Below are 18,540 nucleotides of genomic sequence, written 5' to 3'. Positions count from 1 at the left end.
TGGAGAATTGTGGAGACTTTAAAGCCAGATAGCAGTGGTGCAAATCCTGCCACCCAGAAACAATGTCCTCTTGAGTGCCAGGGAAGTTCTTATCCCTGACTTACCCTGAAGCATCTCCCCAGGGAGCAGAATGCCTGTCTGGAGGATTGTAGAAAATAGCAAAGCAGTGCTTAGGGAGCCCTACACCAAGTCCCTGTGTTTCGGAAGCTCAGCAGCTCTGGGGAAGGTGATGATACTGTGATTCTATAGCTGAACATTCAGTGTTGTCCTAAGGTGTCTGCAGCTCGCTAGTTTCCATTTTATTTTCAACAGCCTTTGCAAAGTTTTCCCTACCTCCCTCAGGAAGTAGACTAAATACACATTGTAAAATTCATAATATTGGAGAAGAAAACACAGTACTCACTGTTAGTGAAACTCTAAAGGGATGTGTGTATGTGTATGTGTGTGTGTTGAAAGTTCTCCAGTTAGTAAACGCCCCTGGGGAAATGGGCACAACACAGGCAAGGTCTTAGGAGAGTCTGTTCTAGGCTGACTAAGTGGAAGAGCAAATTATGGACTGGAATGGTATTTACTCCATGCCCAGAGACCTCACAAGGTGACAGCAGGTCTCCAGGAGAACACAGCTTCTCCCTTCTGTTGCCTGCTGTCCCTGCCTTCTGAATTCCCACTTTGTCCAGTGAATAGACCATCAGCACCGCCCAGGGCAAACATCAGTTGACTTCTAAATAAGGCACAAAGATGAAAATGCACAAAAAAGTGTTTGGTGTTGAGTAAATGAGAGTACTGTATTTGTCTGTGCTCTGTGGTGATGATGATGTGTGTCTCTTCGTGGTGCTCATAATCCCCTATCCTGAGTGCCAAGGAAAATAATAGCCAGGTCTTCAATCAATGGGTACTTCTACCTTCTTTCTTCAGACAGGTCTTGCTGTGTATCTTAGCTTGGTATGGAATTCATGGTCCTGCCTCCACCCCTATCCCGACCCCTCCATGTGCTGGATAACAGGCTTTTGTGCACCTACACCCATCTTAATTATTCATTGTTTTCCAGGGGGAAAATACATTTAAGTGGATCTGGAGGAAAGCGTTCCTGAGAAGTCTCAAACCTTTTCCGTATAGTTGACCAGAAGTGTTAAAACGCAGACTTGCACCTCCCAGTTGACCAGTGAAAATTGTAAATTCAAAGGGAAGAGTTGTAAGCCTTCATTTTCCAAAATGCCTACTTCCAAAACGGCTATTAAGGAGATCTGCCCATGTTCTTTTTGCAGCACCAGGAAACACAGTCTTCACTATTTCTGTGCCGTGAGCACCGTGCTGAGGATTTTTTATAAGAACTCTTAAATTTTCTCCATAATCCCTTGAGTGGCTATTATTCCTACTCCACTGCACAGACAGGGATCAAAGATGAAGTGGAGAGAAGCAATAGCTCGAGGCCACCACAAAATAATGGCCACTCAAGAGTCAGGTCCAGGGCAGATGATAATCTGCTTCCCTCTTACTGTGTTCCTTTAATTACAACCATCTGTTCCCAATACAGTGATATTTTCAGGTACAAATACGATGAATTACTACTCTGTTGACTCCAAGTCACCTTAAGATCTCAGGTTTATGTTGCTCAGCATGGCAGATGGCCTTCCTGGGAAAGCCCTTATCTTTAGACGCTGAGAAGTCTTTTCACTCCTGTATTTCCTGTGACTTCAGGGGGAACAGTCTCCGGATCCTCTCACCTATTATCTTGCTCTGTTAGTGCTTAGCAATCTCCCGTGGAGGGAGCAGGGCACAAATAATGTCGAATGAACCTCTAAGAAGGTCTGTTGGCCTCCACGTGAATCTAAGGAGACTCTTTGTAGAGGGCTCAGAATTTATCATTTTGTATTAGTTCTTGTAAGAAAACAACAACAACAACAACTCACAGATAGTGACACGTTCTCATTTCCTGTTAGCTAGGTGTCAGTCATCCTGCCACTAGCCCTCTGTCTCCTTATAACAGTATCTTTACGTTTGACCCCTTTCATTTTGCTGTGCCTCGTTGACCCCTGTGCTGATGACCTAGTTTTACAAGTTTTACGTTGTTTGAGGATAGCGTGGTGTATTGTGCTTCCTTGCTTATGAGCCTCCTCCATTTTGGTTTGGAACTGTTGTGCCATTTCTTAGGAAGGACCATTGTAAGCCTCCTTGATGCTATTAAGTTCAGGTTTATGGCGGTATTCCAGCTCCCTCTCATATGATGCTGGCTGGCTAGACATATGTGCCCAGGTGCAGGTATGGAGCATTGCAGGATGCTACTTAGAAATGAAAACAAGAAGTAATATTTTTTTCTTGTTGCACTATTTTCTTTATTTGTCTACTTAGCAGGAGTTAATACTCATCTGGGAAGAGAGTCTCCATTGAGAAAATGCTTCTATCAGGTTGTCCTGTGGGCAAGCCTGTAGGCTATTTCCTTGGTTAATAATTGATGTGGAGGACTCAGATCGTTGGAGGTGGTATTGCCTCTGGGTAGGTGGTCCTGAATTGTAAGAATGCATTCTGATAAATTCAGTAAACAGTTTGCTTACATGGTCTCTGCCTCAGTTCTGGCTTCCAGGTTTCTGTCCTGACTTCCCTTCATGGTGGACTGTAAGGTGTAATGGGATTTTTATCACATCAGTATAAGGCAAGCTAAGACACCACACAACTTGAAAATGATCTGGAGTGATAGTATCCTTCCAGATGGGTCTTTAATCATAGCGTGTATACATGTGTATACATGTTACTCACAGCATTTTCTGATGGAAGAACATTAGAAAACTTCCTTTTTTGCCAGGAGTAAAACTGAAAATTGAGTTTTAAAATGAAACATTAATATGCCAAGTGCTCACATCAGTAATTGGAGAAACTGAGGCAAGAGGATTGCCTCAAATTCAAAGTATCCTGGGCAAAATAGTTACTGCCAGGCCAGGCTAGGTGACAGAGTTAGATACTGTCTCATAAAACCAGCAAAATAAAACAGAATTGAAATTTAGAATTAAATTTATACCGAATTGCATGAGTTATTTGGTTTATTAGTGTATTCTCTATAAAATGCTAATAGTAGAAAAAATGAAATAGGAAACATAAATAGGAGTATCTTTAAAATATATTTTTCTGTAAATCCAAACTTATTGTAATGAAATGTTTATTTTTAAATTTAAAATATGTAACATTAATTGATTTTGTTTTTGAAGAACCAGTAATATTGTCCCTTAGATGTGTATATTTATAAACACATATACAAATTGATCACAAGTTTTTCCAAAGAAGAGTTAGTCATTCTTTTTATAAGTACTTAAGATTTGGTAAAATGTCATAACTGACTCATGTATTTGACAAGAAAAGATAATGTTGATTCTCAAACCTATCTCTTTGCAGTCATCCCAGTAATGACAGGGATTCACAGGGCAACTTCACAAAATAAATGCAAAATGGTACCAGTGATAAATGATTTGAGAGAATTGTGGTAGCTTAGCATGAATCCTGAAAATGCTTATGAGGAGAGGACATTGGAACTGAGGACCTCTTAAGGGCATTCCAAGGCAGAGAGCTACAACAGGCCACAGCTCTGAAAGCAACCCGTAGCTGCTGGAGCACAGAGGACAGAGAAGAGGGGAGAGAACCAGAAGCGCTCTCCCAGGGGCCCTTCACCTAGATAAGCCTGTGATTCGTCTGAGCCCCGGGAGGCTTTGAACGCTTGAGGACTGACATGGCTGAGAACAGGGGTGTTGAGATGATGACAGCGTGGGTGATGGCATGGACTGGTGTGCTGTGGAGATGAAATGCGTTTATGTGGGATGAATATGGGAAGCGAAGGAACGAGAAACCAAATAGTAGATACTGTATCCCCGTGGGTCTGTTTTTATGATGGCAAAGTCTGAACTAAGGAATAAAGAGGACACTTTGGGCCCCGTTGTGTTTGAGATACCTACTTAGAGAGCTACAAAGAGATGCCTGAAAATAACTAGGAAGGGTAAGGGTTATCGGTGATGTAACCACCTGGGGACCAGGAGAATGAAACTCTCAGGGACACCATGCTGGTCAGTACTACCAAAGGGACGGCAGAGCCATTCCATGGCTTTCGATTGGGCAAAGACTGGATTGCACGTAGGGATTCCAGACTAGTAGTTTAAGACTGACACGACTTGAAAGTAGTCAGGTCTGCAGGACTAGAACAAAGCCCAGTTCTTCAAAGCACCAGGAGGAGCATCACTAGTGATAGGGATGATAAGGGACCCTCTCAGAGGTGCAAGGGTACAGCCCAGTGCATTAGGCTAAAGAGCAAATGGAGCAGAGGGGTTGCAAAGTAGAAACAGAGAGCATGAATACCTTTGAAACAGATGCATGTGGTGTAACCATGTGTAGTGCGTGATTCCACCATCAAAAGGCATTCAGTTATTTACTTCAGCCTCACTCCCCGCTCCACGTGTACACCCTGGTACATGAGAATAAATAAAATAAAAAATGTGAGAGCTGGCAAGGACATTGTAGAGGAAATATTGGATTAGTTTCATTTTTACCTGTGTCAGAGTCACTGTCACATATTATTATTCTAAGTAAATAATGAAAGTTACAGAATGTATAATTTTGCATTGTTCCCACCACTGTTATTTAGATGGCTTCCATTTGATTTTGATGGGGGGGGGAGTCTAAATTGTTGCGTAGATATATTTGTACTGTAAAAGAACTGGCTATGACCTTCAACCTTTCAGATTGCAGTCCACTCACGAGATGGCCTTTGTGGTAGGGGGGAAGTCTCCATACTATGGTAGCAGATTCCGTTAGATTTCCACAGTGGGGGAAACGCCAGGGCCAAAAAGTGGGAGTGGGTGGGTAGGGGAGTGTGGGGGAGGGTATGGGGGACTTTTGGGATAGCATTGGAAATGTAAATGAGGAAAATACCTAATAAAAAAAAAGATTTCCACAGTGGACAGTTGTGCTCACCTTTGGACCGTCAGCCAGGGTTGACTGTGTTCTTGTCCCTTTGACACAATCCATTGCTGTGACTTACGTTTTTACATGTTAAGCTTTTTTCAAACGATTCTGTAAATAATTGAAGGGCTTTCTTTAATATTGTGCGGATGTACCCCTCAGTACTAAAGTATTTAGACAGTCTGATGGTATAGTGCCTAAAAAACTAAATATCTGTATATACTGAGATCTGTAAGCATTTATTGCTTTATAAAGAAGAAAAAATACTTTTTTATAATTTCAATATTTCTTGAGAAATAGGTTTTATTAAAAAATTGGGGTGAAACACATTCTGTTTCTCAGTCTGTCTCTCTCTCCCCCTCCCCCTCCCTCTCAGAAAAAGGAGGTTTATGAAAATGTTACATGCTCATTCCAAGAATGATTTTGTAAGAATCAAGAATCACAAATTCCTGCCTTTACATATTTGTCAGAGGTAAGAAGTGCCTGGTGCAAGGGTTCTTGTGCTCACTCACTCTCTTTCTCTCTCTGTTCCTCCCTCCCTCTTCCTCTTTCTCCTTCCATCCTCCCAACACACACACACACACACACACACACACGATAAACACTGGGAATGGAACAGAGCAAGCAGTCATCCCAGCATTCTCCAAAGTAAATAACTAAGGTGGAGCTGTGTCACAGAGACATTCTGGAAGAGTTGTAAGTAAGTTTCTCTTTTAAAAATTAACCAGGATTTATTTATTTTTCCTAATCAGTTGCCTTAGAAATGCCTACTATCCCAATTTGAACAGATATTTTAGATATTTTCTATATAAGGACTCTCCTTTTTCTAGGTCAGCAACTTGTAGAAAAAAACTGAGTCACTTGCAGTTCTGTGAATCGATGTTATTTTTGTCGACAACATCGAATGCATGCTGCTATGTAATCCATGGTTGTTGAAGAAGTTGTAAATGAACAACTCCTTAAGCTCTTGTAGGTGTAACCATTGCTGCCTTCTGCTCTTGAAACAGAGTAGACCTAGGAAGGTTCCTTCAGATTCTGCCGAGCGAGCGTTCCAATAAGAGAACTCTTCCCTGGGCTCTATTTGTTTGACAAAGACTAATCACAGTTGCTCAGTATTCAAGAGAACCCTGTGACATTTCTGCTGTTCTCCTTTTGATAACATTAAATAACAGATGCAGAGTTGTTCAGTTATTTAACAGAGAAATTGAAACTGGAGCGAAGGCGCTTGTTTGTCAGAGGGCTCGTGTCCCTGTAGTAGACTGGTTTGCACCTTCCTATTTTAAGCTTCTCAGTAGCGAGTCTCTATGTAGTCAAATTTATTTGAATTAAAATTTAAAAGGCTGGTGACACATAACTGTTGAAGCAGACGTTGGATCAAACATTAACGCTGCCTCTGTGGACTTTGAGTAAAAACGGTTGTTGCAGAAATTCTGACTGGGTTCCTGCCTGGCGATTTATGACTGTTTAATGTAAGAGCACACGCTGATTCACCCTGTGCTGCGGTGCTGAATTGCACACTGTGTGACTGTGAAAGGTTTAAACAGAAATCGACAGCACCGAGGATAGAACTCAGGATCTTGCATGTACTAAGCCATATTCTCAGATCTCTATGTGCTAAAAACATGATTCTCTTACCAAGAACTTTCAACTACTTCCCAGTAACTTAGATTGTTCCCTGACACCATGTAATGGTAGACAAATGTGACAATATTTTCAATACATGCTAAAAGTTTGAAATAGAGTACCTTCTAAGAGTAAACACATTCATTTCCATCGAAATTCTGAATGGTTTGCGTTGGAAAGTTTACAACTTAAATCGGGCTCAGAAGTTAAGAGGACTTCCTCCTCTTATGGTGATTGGTTCTCAGTCCCGATGCCAGGCAGCTCACAACCCTCTACAGCTCCGTCTCAGGAGGATCTGGTCCCTTCTCTTTTTCTGATACCTGCATGTGTGTGGTACATATTCACACAGACATGCACTCAAACATTACATACAATAAATAAAAATCTTAATTTTAAAAAAGATGGAGGAAAATTGTGAGCTACCATTGTCTCAGGACCTTTGCTGATTGTTGTATGCAGAAATATTCCTAGTGATAAAATTGTTCAAATCTTATAAAAAAAAAAAGAAGAAGAAGCTATAATTGTGCTTAGGCGAGATTCCAAGTGTTCAATTTACATGTCTACTTGTTATAAATCTAGTCTGGGAAAAATTTAGTCAGTAGAATAAAAACAAGTATTCAGATACATACAAGGTGTTGTTCCTAAATACTTCATAGAAATCCAACTTACATAATTAAATTTTAAGTTGTCCATTGAAATCTATGCGTAGGATTTTAAATACAAAATATATAAAAAAAATACCTATAGGAAAATTCCATCATATATTGTCTCTGTTAGGGTTTTACTGCTGTGAACAGACACCATGACCAAAGCAAGTCTTAGAAAAACAACATTTAATTGGGGCTGGCTTACAGGTTCAGAGGTTCAGTCCATTATCATCAAGGTGGGAGCATGGCAGTATCCAGGCAGGCATGACACAGGCAGAGCTGAGAGTTCTACGTCTTCATCCAAAGGCTGCTAGTGGAAGACTGACTTCCAGGCAACTAAGGTGAGGATCTTATGCCCACATCCACAGTGACACACCCATTCCAACCAGGCCACACCTCCAGATGGTGCCACTCCCTGGTTCAAGGATATACAAACCATCACATATATGTTTCACATAAATCAACAGAAAATGCAAGTTCATCATATTGTTTTAAAAATAATATAGTATTGGTACGATTTGTCACTGGTTAGTTGGTACTTAGTACACAGTGTGAAGATTAATGAAAGAAACTAATTTTTTCATGTAGCTGATGAGGTCAAGCAATTAGGACTAGAAACAGGCATATTTAAGAATGTTATCAATAAGGAAGAGGGAAATATTGATTTGATGTCTTGTTGGTTCCCACTAAGCCTTACTATGTTGTTCAGAAAGCAAATTATAGAACCATGCAAAATCAGGCGAAGAAACTGAGCAACAGAACAGTTCAACACAAACTCATTGCACATTCCATGTCGAGAGTGTAGTTTTATTCTGTGTTAATATTTGAAATAATTACATATTAATAATCAGAATTTAGTTTGGGCATGCTTCTATAGCATTTTGAAGTTTATATTTAAATGAAGGGCTTAAATGCCCTTCTGCGACTATTAACTCTGTCAGAAGAAAATGGGTGATAACTCATGTGATGATACAGTTGCGTTCTAGATCCTCAGGTTGTATGGAGCGTACAGTTTAAAACATATTTTCCCCAAATTAAGATTCTTTCCGATGCTTGCTGGTACTGTGTTGTTTTCACCTGTTAATTTCCTCTGCTCGTCAGAACTTCAGTCATCTAGACCTGGTTTCGTTCTGTTTCTTGGAATGACTTATTTATTTATTTATTTATTTAACCAGATCTAAACCAGGGCAGTAAGCAAGCTAGGGACCTGCTTCACCACTGCCATGACCTTGACAGCTTGTGTGGTAGAGCTTTGAACTTCTTGGAAAGGTGTCTTTTAAGCTCAAATTTTTAGTTCGTCTTTTAGAAATGCTCTAATCCTCTGCTTCTGTAAGTGTACATGTGATCCAAACATGTAAATATGTGGCCAAGAATGAAACTCTAGAAAATTGTCTCACTTCTTAATTAAACAGTAACAAGTTACATGGCATATGAAATGGATGACCTGTCAACTGTGGTTTGTTTAGAGTAAATAAAGATGATTTTCAGTTTTTCGTATTGTGAGTTAGAGTTCAGGTCGCTGGTCACAGCCATAATTCGTCAAAGTGATATATATATATTTATTATGCATACACATAATACATATATCATAAAGTAATAAAAACAAGCATTATACCCCTGAAGAAAAATAAAGGATCCATTTTTCTTTAAAGAAAGGAGGGAGAAAGGAGATTGTGAAAATGCAGTAACAGTGTAAATGGTGTTTATGAAAAATTGAGGCAAAACATAGAAAATAACCTTTTTACAAAACCGTTTTAATAGGCACACCTGGCTTTTGTTTAGCATCACAGAATGATTGCGCTGCTGAGAATCTTAGCACCTGCACCTTGGCTTTTGGAGTAATTAGGGAATCACATCGATTCCGAGGGGGTTCTTGTGCTAAAGCAGATCCTGAACACTATCTTTGGGCAGACTCTGAGCAGTGAGGACCACTACTGCTCAGCATGTTACACATCCTTGCCTTTGTTTCTGGATCTACCTGTTTCCTGAGGGAACATTTGTGTACATGAGACTATTCCATGTGCTTTGTGACTGACTTCGTTTCTTGTTTCAAGGGAGGAGGAATTGCAGTGGATGGCTATACTCAGCTGCCTTCTATGGAAATGACCAGGGAGGGCCGGGGCAGTATTGCTTGATTGAAAACAGTTTACTGTATTCAGTGCACTTGTTTTCATTTATCTAAAGTGATTTAATGAAGTTTTACAGACCATGAAAACATAGGGCTGTGGAGCATGTCTTAGTGTATACACATAAAGTGCTTTTCTTTTGGCAAGTGTTAGCTGTGTGTTCTCTCCTAGAAACCCGAGGCCTGTGTTTCTTCCATTCAGTGTGCTGCTTTTCTCTCTAAAAGTGTATTCTTAAGTTTTCATGATTGGAGGGGATGTATTTAAGATAATTTCTTTGGGAGACTTGCCAGACTAACAGTGTACGAAAGAAAGCATAGGACATGACTTCGAAAAACCAGGAAGAGACCTCTGTTTACGTGTGATAGAAATGCTAGGAACCCTATTGGTTGGTTATATTTGAACTGCTGAAGACAAGATTGTTTTGTGGTGCATCTTGTTCATTTAAAACAGTGAAAAATGTATTCTTTTTATAGCTTCTTGCCTAAGCTGGTGAGAGAAAACTCACTTCACATTTAAACACATCAAAAGCCCTTTCCTCTTGTGCTTTTAGCAAGTAAGGTTTTTTAAAATATTGGAGTACATTTGAATACACTGCAAAGTATATATTTGTGTGTGTGTTTTGTATATCTATCAGTATTTTCTTAAGTTGATCCTTTAAGCAGATGAAAAATTACATTTTCATGATAATAGGTCAAAGGTTATGTTAAATCAAAGTCTCCCAACACTCAGACTCAGTGGCTTTTATTGGCTAGTCAAAAAATGATCAACTTTGATTGATCAGTGCCTAGAGTTGTAACTTACAGTAAGCCATGTGTATATATGTGTACAGTGTGTGGACAGATACCTTTGCTTAGGTGAGGTGGTGAGCATCTAGTAAAGAACAAAAGAAGCAAACCAAACCAAACAGAAAACCCAGCAATAATTAAGGAAGCAGGACAGGCAGGGCCTTTTTCAGAGACCTTTAGCTGATGCTCTTGGCTAATATGTAATTGACTTTCAGTTTCATTCTATTTTTCCAATGACATGATTGGAGCTTTACAATTTCTCTGCCTTGATTCCTCATATTTACTATGGGGTGGACCATATGTAGGAGAATGTGCTTTAAAATGCATTTTATTACACTGAGAAGTTCATACATGTATGTTAATCCGAACAGGTGAATAGTAGAAACAAGGTAGCTGCAGACTATTCTGTCTTCAGATAGAAGGCATTTGTGTCTACAGAGGAGTAAGATGCAGGTTACTGGGGAGACACTTTCATGCCTTGCTGCTTCATTGAGGTACAAGGATTTACTAGTATTCCTTCCGATGTGTGTGATTGCTGATGTTCTTAGAAATTAGGGCAGAACTTAAGAGTCAGCAGGTGTTTGGTTTGCATATGCCTGCATAAACTTAAAAATAATGAATCAGGCTTTCAGTGATTTCCTGAAGATGTGTCAATGTATGGTTCAAATTCTGTAGCAATTCTATACATAGAAATGCTATAGAAGTTCCTAAATTTTAGTTAACTAAGTTGGTCATAAATTTCCTTACCATGGTAAAACAAAACACATGTCTGTAGACTCTCCAGTTGGGAGACTATTTCTGGTTTGCAGGTACATGCCTACTTTGAATATCATCCAAATTTCTGCTGCTTGTTATTGTTGATGTTTTGATTTTTGAGACAGGGTTTTTCTCTGTGGCCCTGGCTGCTCTGGGACCTCTTTCTGAAGATCAGATTTGCCTCAAATTCAGAGATCCCCCTGCCTCTGCCTCCAAAATGCTGTGATTAAAGACTTGTGTCACCACCCTTCTGCTCCAAATTGTTTTAATGTCTTAACCTATGAAGGCTTATTTAAAATATTTTGTCTGGGCAGTGGTGGCACATACCTTTAATCCCAGCACTCGGGAGGCAGAGGCAGGGGGATTTCTGAGTTTGAGGCCAGCCTGGTCTACAGAGTGAGTTCCAGGACAGCCAGGGATGCACAGAGAAACCCTATCTCGAAAGACCAAAATAAAATAAAATATTTTAATAATATTGCATTTACTGAGTATCACAAACATGCAGTTCATGAGGGAGGTTTCTATAGCAGTGAAGTAAAATGTTTTGGGGAGGCATTCTAATGAGTCACCCTAAAATGTCCTATTTAACTAGACATAAATGAGACAATAAAGAATGAATCAAAGTCATAAAGTCACGGAATTTCTTAAGTCAGAGTGGGTGTCCATGAAGACTTGTATGTGAAGGTTCTAACCAGTAAGCATTTTCAGTAGCTAACATGGAGGCAAGGTGAAATGTCCATCAATTGGTGATAACTGAGTCAAGCATAGCTTCATACAGTGACGGTAATAAGGAGTATCAAGGCTTGAGTGTATAGTACAGGATACGATGAGCCTTAAAATCACTGAGCTCCATGGAAGAAGCCAGATACAAAAATCAGGCTTTATAATTAAATTTACATAACATTTCTTCAAAAACAAATATATAGAGACAGAATATACATCAGTGTTGTTGCCTGGCACAATGTGGGGTTAGGCTTAACAACAAAGTTACTGTAAACAAACAGAAAATGGTCCTTTAGAAATTATTTCTGTGTGTGCACAGGCCAAAATTGGGCTTTGAATTTCTTGAAGCTGGAGATACAGGCATTTGTGCCACCAAATATGAGTGCTAGGATCCAAAGACGTCAGTCCTTCAATGGGCAGTAAACTTTTTAAAGCAGTAAAACCACCTTTCCAACCCAAAGTGGTGTAATATAAAAGAAACATACAGATGCCGGGGTGAGGGGGATGTTGACGATCTGGTGTAGTAACCCTTGATTTTGTAAAAGGAAAGGCAGCAGCCACTGTTTGTGAGTTTTATAGCGATCTTTAGTGGTATATATTATGTGAGTTTAAAGTTTCATTTTTCTATTGGATGGCATTGAACATCATTTTGTGTACCTAGTAGCCAATTTTAAACCTTTACAGATTAAAATATTGGTTTTATTATCCTGCCGTGTGTGTGTGTGTGTGTGTGTGTGTGTGTGTGTGTGTATGTATGTGTGTGTGTGTACATACATGCATATAACAGTAATCTTCTGTGGCGGACAGAGGACAACTCTGTAGAGTCTTTGCTCTCTTTCCACCTGAGGTTCTGTGGATAAAACATTTCTGTGGTCAGCCTGGGATGACTTTCTTCTTTACCTAGGGGCTCAAACCTTCCCCTCGTTTTATAATTGGACTACATCTTACTGTTTGGAGGAGCTTCAGTTCTTGGGTTTACATTATTGGTCTGCTTTTGTTGGTTATAGATGTGCAAATTCTTTTTTCCTCTGGGTTATCTTTTCATCTTCTTAACTTTCACGTAACTAAGTTTTAAATTCTGATTTAAGTCAGTTTATCAAGACTTTAAAGTTTTAGCTTATTTTTAAATCTTTGATGAATTGTCCCTGAGAAACTTTTGTCTAACATTTGGCGCCAAATATCTTACCTTGTACGGCTTTGATGTAAACATGTAAGAGTTCATGTTTTACATTCACACTAGCGTTTGGTTGGTTGATGTCATAGATGCTGCTTTAGATTGTAACCCTTCTTGACACACCGTTCTCGGGTCATTCTCTGTGTTAGTGTTTGTCAGAACTCTCAGATGGGATAACTGTTCTGGAAAATCATTTCAAGTTTTCTTTCTCTTTCTCTTTCTGACTGATTTGATTTATCCTCCCCGGCACCACTCCCCAGCACAGATTTAACACAATGCAAACAGCGACTGGATGCTGCTGGATATCTACCAAAGTCCATGTTTGCTGTTGAGATTGTGACTTCAGTGTATTGTTTTCCTTCACTCTTTGGTTGGCTACCCTATCTTCCTGCTTGTGTGGAAGATAGTTCATTCCTGCTGCTTATTATGCACACACAAATACTTAAAAATCTCATGATTAATTTTTATACTTTCTTGCCTACCATATGTTTGACTAGTAAAATACTTGGACAAACATTTTAATGCTTCAGATAAATATTTCTTTGCATCTATTTGTTATGTCAGATCATAAGAAAGTTACGCATGGATACATTTTGTCTTTGATCAGTAACTTTTTCTTTGCATCTTTTAGAGTAAAGTATTTACCCCCTTGAAACGGTAAAAGTAGATGCTGAATATCTAAAATAAGCCTTTTATACTTAAATTTTAGTGTACAAATAGAAAACATATTCTAAATTTTGCCTAGTTATCTCTCCTTGTGTTTTTATTAATAGGAATAAGTTGTGGGACCAACCAGATTTTTATTGCTATTAGTGAATTTTAAACCATTTTTTAAAAAATTATTTACTAATTTATATGTTTGCATGCACATACATATCTGTACAGCACATGTATAAATTACAAATGGTTGTAAGCTATCATGTGAGCGCTAGGAATTGAACCCAGGCTCTCTGGGAAAGGAGTCAACACTCCCTCCAGCCATGATTCTTATTGCACTTTAAATAATACTTACTTTGTTAGTGTATGTGTGTTCATGTATACATTCCCACTGTGAGGCAGTTGGAGGAGGACTTGGTGGAGGTGGTTCCCTCTTTACATGTGTTCTGGGAATTCAAGTCACGTGTTAGGCTCATATAGCAAATGGCCTTTACCCACTGATCCAACTTGCCTACCTACCCGACTTACTCTGTCTTTCTAGAACCGAGTTTTAGGTACTCCCTGACTTTCCGTATACATCATACAAGGCAGCAAACACAAGAGATGAAGACCTTATTTAGTTTACCTATGTTAAACCTTGGGAGTTTGGCATTCATTTGTGGTCATAGTACATTCTGTAAGCCTTGGGACAAATTTCTTCCATTTCTATAAACCATACTTAAAGTATAATGAAAACTGCCTCATAAGATTAAATGAAAAAAAAATTTTAAATGTCTGCATAAGGCTTAGCGGTAGATATCCATGGACTGTACTCTTTTCTCCTCTGCTGCTTGGCCTTGGTGGGCCATGGTTTGGTTTTATTCTGTACGACTCTCTTGAGCTCCCAAAGGAGTGCTATGCTATAGCTGTTGAGAGCCCTAGCATGGGAACCAGCCAACTTGGGATTAAAACTCTGCTCTGTCCTGACTAGCCAGGTGCCTTTAGGCAGCCTCCCCAACCTTCCCGCGTAGGAGTTCCTTCAGTAGTACTTAACCTCATGGTGTTATGAAGACGTGTTACTGCACATCTGGAAACACTGAAGACGGTTCTTTGTGCTGTATAACTTTATGTCAGCTCATCACAAGATAGAGTCACTGGAGACTAGTGAGCTTCAGTTGAGAAAATGCCTGAATAAAGATCAGGCTGTAGGCAGGCCTGCAGAGCATTTATATAATTAGTGATTGATGGAGGAGGTGAGCAGGTAGCCCTGGGTTCTACAAGAGAGTAGGCTGAGCATGCTATGAGGAACAAGACAGTGAGCAGTAACCCTTCTTGCCTTCTGCATCAGGTTCTGGTTTCTAACCTGTTTGCATTCCTGTCCTAACTTCCTTTAATGATGAACAGTGATATGGAAGTGTTTTTTGGTCATGGTGTTTCATTGTAGAACTAGAAACCCTAATTAAGACCATCTTTTTCCCCTCCTCCTCTGGCATCATTGTCTTCATAGTCTTCTTCCTAACTTTGTTGTCATTGTCTTCCTCCTCCTCTTTAAATTGAGACAAAGTCTTGCTACGTTATCTGGACCATTGTCAAATGTCTGCATCAGCCTCCTGGACCACCATATCTGGCTAAGATAATTTCTAACACATTCAAGTGTTTCTTCTTGAGGATGTTGGATAACACTATTTTGTTTCATACGTCCTTTATTGGAATTTGTTGTTGGACGTAGATGATGGTTGGGTAGGTGCTTTGCTTGCTTTGGTGTAGAGAATACCCATTGTTTTTGTATTTGCTTTGTAGTGCCAAATGTCAGGAAAGGATGAGTCACAGCCTTGAAAGAGGATGGAGAACACAGAATTAGATTATTCCTTTTTGATACCAATCATGATTCTCATTGGGTAGTCAAGGGACACTATAGCCGAGACATTTCTAGTCTGACTCATAGATCTTTGATGTTGCCTTGGGTCAATTACTTGCCTGAGCAGAATGAGAGAAATTTCTACTCTTGATCTGTGTCACTCTGCATATAAGCCCTGCTTTGCCTAAGTAGTAGAAAATGTACAAACATTCTAAGGTGTGTGGTGTGTGTGTGTGTGTGTCTGCCTGCCTGCCTGCCTGTGTGTCTTTGGGCTTTGAGTGACCAATTCCGTTTGTGACAACTTGTGATGTGTTACAGAATACACTGCTCCAGGCAACCCACCCAAGTTTCTCTGGCAGTATGAAATGAATGCATCCCTCAGTTAAATCAGCAAATACAGATCGAATTCCCCTTCTGTGCCAGCCTAGTTTCTAGGGACTGGCACAAGAGAGAATGCGAGGGTCCAAGTCCCAACTTTCAGGGGGTGTTTATCTGAACACTAAACAGTGACCAACTACAGGCATGAGCAAGGTAATTTGTAGTAGTGATAGACAGGATGAGGTCAGTGTCCTGTTCTGAGAGGATATACTGGGTAGGACTGGGGTTGATATATCTTTTGAGAGGTCTGGGAATAGATCAATAAGAGTTTATTATTATATTGAATATGTATAGTAAGGGCTTCACTGTGACCTTTTATACACGTGTAAGGTATTTTGATCATCCTCTACCCTCTACACATCCCATTACTCTCCTCCCCTCCTTAATCCAAGGCCAGATGTGAAGGCACTGGGACTGTTTGAGAAAGCCAGTTACTGGTGTGCGTTACCTATGGAATAGTCACCAGGCACCATAGGAAAGCTCACACTTCCTATGTCAAGCTGCTCAGCTGTGGAAGGCTGTGGAGCGTGGGCCACCCTACCCCTGACATTGCTTATGTAGTTCTGGAGAAGGAATTTGCCTTTGTCAGCTTTCGGGTGCTGTTGCAGGTGTTCTGAAACAGAAGGAACACCTCCCGGGTGTGGGGGGGCCTCTAAAGGGAACAAAAGGACTCTGGAATTCATTATCAGTGCAAGGAAAACCATCGGAGGACCAGAGATATGTAAGGGGCTGATTGACATTTAGGAAGTGACCCTGACTGCTGTGAAGAGAATGGATTTCAAGGGAGAGGAGAGACAGCAGAAGACAGGAGGTAATGAGAGCCTTATCAGCAGCAGGTGATGGCTGAGTTAGGCAGACGGTAGCTGAGGATCTGGAGCAAGCAGCACAGGTTCCTCGCTTTTAGACAAACTAGCCTATAGTGTTTGGTAATGAGTTGCCATTAGGTATAAGAGGCTGAGAAGACTCAAAATGGGCTGGGGAGTCTTGCTTGAGTTCACTGTAGGTTTAGTTTGAGTCACAGCATTAGGGGAAGTTTTATATAAGAATGGAGAGCTTTGGCAGGCGTGAAACAGTACTCAGCAGGGCTGAGATGGCCAAGCTCAGTGCTTGACTTAGACCTGGGACTGCCATTAGTGCTGTGGACGAGGGAGAGGTCAGCTGAGCCAGTGTGGACAGTCCTCTTGTGCTGCCTTTCCTTGCTGGTCAGCTCCACATTGAAAGTAACTCAGATGTGAAGTTAGTCTTGTTCTCTAGTGTCCATGATTCTCTCCTCAGAGCTCAGTGTTAAATCCACCATGGAACAAATTTTATTTAACTAAACCGTCTCTTCCCTCTTTACACCCACATGGAGAAATGACAACTTCAAGGAGTCAGTCCCCATTGTATTAGGAAGAGGCATAGTTGCAGGGCCCTAGAATCGCTGTCAGTTATTTGGAAGAAGGGGTTCACACCCACACTGGGAGAACTCATGCATCGTAACACTTTGTATTGGGAGGGTGGGAGTGCCATTGTATTTGAGTTTGGGTCTTGGACTGTGTGATTCAAAGGCTCTTCGGTCATATTTCCATGCCTTTGTCATTAATAGTGAAGCTAAGTCTGTAAGAATATTATATAGCATAATAAGGCAACGGTGATCACACATCAAGCAGAGAAGCTCGGGAAGGAGCAGCCCTTGCTCAGGCGCCATTTTCACCTTTTCTGTGAAATGAAGAGACTTTGGGTTTTAATTCCATTATTTTGCTAAGTCTCCATCTTTTATGGATATCAGTTCTGACCACAATGGAGTCATGATCATACTAGACACAGTAATTGAAGTGCTTAAAAATGATAAAAGGACAAGTGTTAGTTGTAGAATGCCAGTGGAAAATCAGAGTTAACTGAGGTTTTGGTATTTTAAGAATGTATCATTGGGGGAGGCTGGAGAGATAGTCCAGAAAACTGGGGTTCAATTCCCAGCATCCACAAGGCAGTTTATAAGTGTCTTTAACTCCAGTTGCAGCTGATCCAATACCCTCATACAGACATACATGCAAGCAAAACACCAATGCACATGAAGATGAAATTAAATACATATTTTTAAAAAATACATCATTGGATGTGGTGATTAGACTGGATTTAGAAGCACCTAAGAAAAATACTTGGGTGTGTCGGTGGTGATATTTCCAGAGAGGTTTAAGTGAGGAAGGAAGATCCACCCTGATCTTGGAGAGTACCATGCGAGAGGCTGGGATGCAGACCCCTGTGCTCATCTCTCTTCTTCACTCCTTGACTGTGGGCAGACACACTGTGACCATTGACCCCTGCTGCCACAGCTGGTACCCTTTATTACTGTGTCTTCACCATGATGGATCCTCAGATTTCAAGTCAAAATAAACCCTTTTTTTCTTAAGTCAATCCTCTTATTTATTTTTTTTGTCACAGAAAAGTAAGACATTGGATATTTGAAAATACATTCTTTTCCTCATGCAGATCATTAAGCAGTATGATAATTTGGGCCAGTAGTTGGACTCAGCTGGCAAGAGCACTTGCTGCCAAGATGACAGGAGTTCAATCTGCAGGATTAACATGGTAGGATGCTGGAAACCAACTCCTGCAAGTTGACCTCTCTGGGTGGTCATATCTGTCTTCCCACGTCTTTATAAGCAAATACGTGTAAATACGTGTAATTATTTTTAAGCTCAGAAATAAACAACTCCACCGTGATTTACTTTGGCTTGCTGGTTTTAAGAGTTGATTAATTTTTCTCTAATCTGAAGAATTATTTTTTTTGGTCTCAAATACGCTTTCATGTCTCTTCTCTAACTCTTGAGATTTGCCAAGGGAAGCACCCCCTGCTGAGTAGCCTTGGTGGCTGTGCTACTGGTGAGAAGGAGCCGCTATGAAAATCCTTACATAG

The 18,540-nt window shown here is 40.3% G+C and overlaps 1 protein-coding gene across 26 annotated transcripts in view; it reads left to right on the top strand.

Annotated features, from left to right (window-relative positions):
- The window catches only part of Cobll1 (Cobl-like 1), a 151,060-nt gene that overhangs the window by 62,154 nt on the left and 70,366 nt on the right, over nucleotides 1–18,540 (top strand). The window contains exon 2 of one of the 26 annotated variants that reach the window (NM_001363076.1): nucleotides 5,315–5,410. The exons of 24 other annotated variants lie outside the window; for them this stretch is intronic. In NM_001363076.1, coding sequence (NP_001350005.1) covers nucleotides 5,315–5,410 — 96 coding nt within the window. Of the gene's footprint in view, nucleotides 1–5,314; nucleotides 5,635–18,540 lie in introns of those variants that run through there. One more of the 26 variants, XM_006499724.2, reaches the window with a different exon arrangement.

This window comes from Mus musculus, chromosome 2 (genome assembly GCF_000001635.26).
Source record: "Mus musculus strain C57BL/6J chromosome 2, GRCm38.p6 C57BL/6J".
Lineage (NCBI taxonomy): Eukaryota > Metazoa > Chordata > Mammalia > Rodentia > Muridae > Mus > Mus musculus.
Note: the sequence above shows the minus strand (reverse complement) of the source record. Positions and strands in the feature narration are given on the sequence as shown.